This window comes from Hippocampus guttulatus, chromosome 9 (assembly GCF_054856545.1).
Source record: "Hippocampus guttulatus isolate MCC_2025c chromosome 9, RoL_Hgut_1.0, whole genome shotgun sequence".
NCBI classification, from domain to species: domain Eukaryota; kingdom Metazoa; phylum Chordata; class Actinopteri; order Syngnathiformes; family Syngnathidae; genus Hippocampus; species Hippocampus guttulatus.
Window position 1 is genome coordinate 3603292 of NC_141269.1, and position 5192 is coordinate 3608483.

The following is a 5192-nucleotide window of genomic DNA, read 5'->3' on the forward strand; positions in this document are numbered from 1 at the left end:
AAGGTTGCATTTTTGCTTAAGGTCGACTTTGCTCCGGGCTAAATAAAGAACACGCTCTGGCCCTCGCACGCAGTTGAAATCACAACACAAGCATTTGTTGGTTTTACTATTTCTAATGAGAGGCTAACATGCTAGCAATAGGTTAACATATAGCTCGGCTAAATATCTGAAATGGCTTGATCAATTTAAAGTTGTAATGGTTTTAATCAGATGAGAAATGTGGAGAGAGGATGTTGGAACGAAAATGTCTCTCCATCTGGAAACTTTAATGTGAAAACAAAACAAAATTGTGTCTTGACCAGAGACTTTAAAACGCCATATCCTCATAACATCGGTGTAGTACTGCGGTTTAGACAGAAGGTGGTACTGTCAGCTTTGGCTCATTTCATCGCGTTTTCTTCACACAATACCAAGCGGCCACCTAACGCCAGTCTCCTTTGTCCTCTTGCCTCTTGTGACCACCTCGCAGTTGCATCCTGGCCAAAAATATTTGGGACACAATCCAATGACGTCCAGTACAAACATAAATCTGGGTCACTTTTGATTGTTTAGAGTTTAGAGCCAATTATTAACCTTTTTAGGGGATGGGGAGTGTCATTTACACAGATTTTAGCTATTCACAGCTCACCTCGGCCCCTCTCCTGTTATATGCAGTATAACAGTTACGGGAGTAAGGAGAACCGATTTGAAAGAGAGAGAGAGAGCTGCTACATTTACAGTACGTTGAAGATAATCCATTTTGAAAAATCGTATACTCATCATTGCATTATAACCTCTAAAACTGAGCCGTACCTTCAAGGGACAATGTGTAAACAATTTCAATTTTTCTATGTTCATTATTTCAAAACACCACTATTAATTTCAATGATATGCAAAAAAAAATAAAAAATTTAAGTAATTGTAGGTGAAGTAATCATTAGTGGTATTACATAAAGCGCAAAAGTACACAGCCCCAAATAAATAACCAATCTAAAGTACCAAACTATCGCCAAATATATAGTACAATTACGCACACGAGTATTAAAGCGTGTTTGCTTTTTTTTTTTTTTTTTCTCTTTGGCACATGATGTCATGTCACATGTGTGCAGTGTTTTAATTAAAAGGGTTCACCGCCGGGTCACACTCGGCTATAGCTCCAGTGGGTAAATATTTGCCTCACACTATCACCGGGCGCCATTATGGCTCTCAGTCCTGCACAATGCATTTCTGTGTGTGTACACATTAGTCAATGCCTACATCTTCCTGTATAGCCCCCCCTCCCTTCCCTCCCTCCATCCCCGCACTCTTGTTTTTTTCTTTACAGCTGTAGCTCCACGCGGTTTGATCAATAATGTGTCCTTCATTGTCAAGCTGGGCCTGCTGACCTTGGCAGCCTTTTGTCTCCCGCCAAGGGGCTCGACTACGCATGTACAGGTTGTAAAACGGGAAGAAAAAAAAAACACGCCCCTCTCGAGAAAACGCTTTTCGCTTGATGCCCACGCAGCCAAATTAATCACACGAAAGAGGTCTGAGTTTAATTAGGCCAATGCGGATGTTGAACAATGTTACAAAAATATACGGTGTCCCCGCAATCAAACTCATCCCACTTAACAAAAATTACACACTTCTCACCACGTACGACGCTTGATTTTCCTCCCAATCGGGAGAAACGACAAAAGTGGTGTCAGAACGTCATTAACTTTTTTTTTTAATTTAGTGGGTGCTGCTGTTCTGGTTAGCAGTCGCGATCAAATGTGCTCAGCAGTTTCATGTCAATGCTGTGAACAATGCCGCATCAACTGATTGAGCAGTGGCTCTAAAAGTTGATGTCTGTCGCGATTAGCAGTCATCGTAAAATTAAAGGCCTCACCACCAATAAGCGCATTTGTGCCCAATCAAATTTTTTTATTTTAATTTTTTTTTTTTATGTGTTCCTCCAATAAACACCCTTTTGGCAATAGAAAAAGGAGGCATCTATTTGACAACATTGATGATGCAGTTAGCGACTCATCAAACGGGGACGGCCCCTATTTGAGGACATACTGCAAAGACACAAGTGTAGATGGGCATCTACAGTATTTTGAGTGAGTCTTTTATTTTGAATTCAGTGGACGACGCAGCCTACAAGTAATTGGTGGCCAGATTTTTAACAGGCCAATTCAACTGTAATTATAAACGCCCTGTTAGTGAACGAGAGAAGGAAGGCTTGATTTCTTTGACAATGTGGGAAACATTGCATAGTTTGTACAACCCCCGCTCACTTATTTTTTAAACAGCAATTATAAGCAGGCATCAATTCTTTTTTTTTATCAGATATCGTCAACAGCCTAAAAGGCGCTTCTCTCTGCAGTTGAGTAAACAAGCGACCCTGGCCACTACATGAGTGCAAGTGGGAGTTGACGTGTTATATGCGTCCCCCAGTCACGCTTCTATCGCGCCGTAAGCAGTAATGGATTTTTGAACGGCCGTCTAAAGTGCCGGATTTCTGCCGCACTGTGCGGCACTAGAATAGGTGTCAAAAGACTAGCACATAGCTCTCTTTTTTTTTGTCCCTATTCGTTATACATTTTTCTTTTTTGTCCATTCAAAAGGTCATCCCGTAATATGACCAAAATCATTGGCACCGCCCTACCCACTCTTGAGGACTTGCACACTGCAAGAATGAAGACAAGGGCCCGGAAAATCCTCCTGGATCCCCCGCACCCTGCCCACCACCTTTTCTAGCTACTCCCCTCAGGCAGGCGCTACAGATCCATGCGCACCAAATCCAGCAGACACTTAAATAGCTTCTTCCCTCTAGCCATTAACTCCCTAAACAGTCACTGACGTAGTCACTCTTCTTGTACAACAAATACTGCTACTGGTCACTCTAAAATGGTTCAATGATTTTCTGCACCAATTGTCATAGTATTGTATTCTACCACTGATCACTTTAGCTCTGCTTGATACTTGGCACATTGTCTCACAGTTGTCACTGGGTGGTACCACCGCACTACGGTTCACTTACGTTACGAAATGTCCTTCCATACCTATTTGTCATGTCCTTGTTTATGATGATACTCATGCAGCGTGTTATACCGGAGACAAATTCCTTGTGTGTTCTACATACTTGGCCAATAAAGATGATTCTGATAAGTTTCTGCCATTAAGAGCAATTAGCACAATATTATTAGCTTCTCATTCCTCTTCTGAAGCCTTGTACTTCAAAAGGTAGTCAGTAACTTCATTAGGTTGCCACCGGCCACTGCTTCATTAGGTTGCCACCGGCCACAGGCATTTCATCTACGGAGGTTTTTGTTTTAACTTTTTATACCAAGTACCACCCCCCCCCCCCCCAAAAAAAAAACTTGGCTCTTTAAGTGCCACCATTAAATCGACATATTAGCCTGAGGTTTAATTCCTTTAAAAAAGCATTTTGAATAGAGCTTGCTGATATGGTGTTTATTTGAATCAGGTGTGTTGGAAGAGGGAACCTTCGAAAACAAGCAGGACTGCGGCTTTCTAGGATCGGATTTGCCCACACCCAGTCTCGGCGCTGGTAAATGGCTAAATGAGGTGATGCGTTTTGTGTCATTCAAACACCCGCATATAATTCTCCCCCCGATTTGGGATAATTATTTGGGGGGGGGGGGGGGGGTATTATGGACAGCGTTTTAATCGGTTGCGGTTTTAATCTGCCAAATCTTGGAATCGGCCTCAAAAATTATTTGGTAACAGGCAATTCATGCCACTTTTCCATACTGTTCCCCTTCAAGAATGTTTTGTTACGATGCTCGCGCCGTTAATGAAGGCATTTCCTTGAAGCCCACAACATAAAAAAAGGTTTCAAACTCAAGATGCATTGTAAAACTCAGGATTTATTCACTATTCCACATTTACAAAACATTCTTCGGATTGTGGTCAAACACAAAAATAACATCCATAACAAACAAACCAAAATGACACAAAAAACAAGAGCGCATCACTAGATTTTCCTCTTCTGTGTGCTGATATAAAGAACTGTGGAGACACGAAACATATACATTTGAGTTTGTGGGTTTAAGTGATCAACATTCTGGCGACATAACTTTCTTTAGTGGTCCTTTGATGCATTGTCATAATTGACAATGCATCAAAATCATCTTTGTCAAATAGTTGACAAAAAAAATCTGTTTGAAAAATTTAAATGTTTGCACACCTTTTAAGTAATTGAAATAATTTTGTGACGCATTGTGGAATGTCTCTTACCATTGTTTCCTCTTAGAAAGGCATCACCGTATTTGTTTTTGAGCTGCCCGTTGACATACTCCTCTGTCTGCTCTATGGCGATGTTCATGTAACCATCCAGGCAAGCCAGGACACCTGAACACACGGGATGACTGTTATTTAGTACACCGACTTCACAAAATTAATCAGGTATAGAAGTCAAACCGCTTAGGCTACCTCGGTAATCGACACCAGAGTTCAGCTTGACCACCACTGGCCTGCCGATGATCTGCTTCAGGAAGTCACTGGGGGTTTGCTTTCTGAGACTCATCCTGGCTCAGGGTTACGAAGCAACAAGGCGAAAGGGTTAGGTTAGATCCAGTTGATTATTATAATCTAATAAATGAAATGTATCTACATGTCAATTTATATATATATGTATGCATAAAATTTTGGATTAATTGTGGACTAATAATTAAAGCGCATAAGATCATGAGTTGACTTTTTTGTGCCACACGAGAATCCTCTGTCGGTTAGCCACACTAGCTGCTTGTTACACCTAGCCACGTTAGCGGCTAGCTGGGCTAACCAAACAGGCTGCTGCACTTGGGCTTCTTTGAAGGCTAAGCGCGTTAGCATTAACGTGCTTTCTAGCAGCTAGACCCTGTTTATTCAACGGGGCATCGTACCACTTAGCATGTAGGGGCTAACAGGCATGATTTGGTGGGATTGTGGACGGCGCTTGCTCATTAGCGGCTAACCATTTTACCGAAGTAGTTTGGACAACTTGAGGACTTAAAGCTGGGTGAATCGGTTTACGGTGTCAGTAAAATACATAACATAATAAGATAATTAATTAAAATCGGAAAAGCGCATCCAGTAGTTTGAAATTACTAGGTATCATTTTAGTATACTGTATGTTCATGAAGGAGTTTCACAGTACCTTTCAAACGTTGTCAGACGATGCCACCGGAATGCTGGACCGGCGGTGGCTCAACCAATCAACGTTTTTGGTACGGCGTAGTAGC

General features: G+C 41.6%; 1 protein-coding gene across 1 annotated transcript; it reads right to left on the reverse strand.

Annotated features, from left to right (window-relative positions):
- Window positions 1–3816: 3816 nt before the first annotated feature.
- lsm6 (LSM6 homolog, U6 small nuclear RNA and mRNA degradation associated) lies at window positions 3817–5192 on the reverse strand. Its single transcript, XM_086120220.1, has 4 exons — window positions 5108–5192; window positions 4402–4496; window positions 4207–4320; window positions 3817–3978 (listed from the first exon to the last, which is right to left on the reverse strand). The coding sequence occupies exons 2-4, from the start codon at window positions 4493–4495 to the stop codon at window positions 3944–3946; spliced, it is 243 nt and encodes an 80-aa protein (XP_085976346.1). The 5' UTR covers window position 4496; window positions 5108–5192; the 3' UTR covers window positions 3817–3943.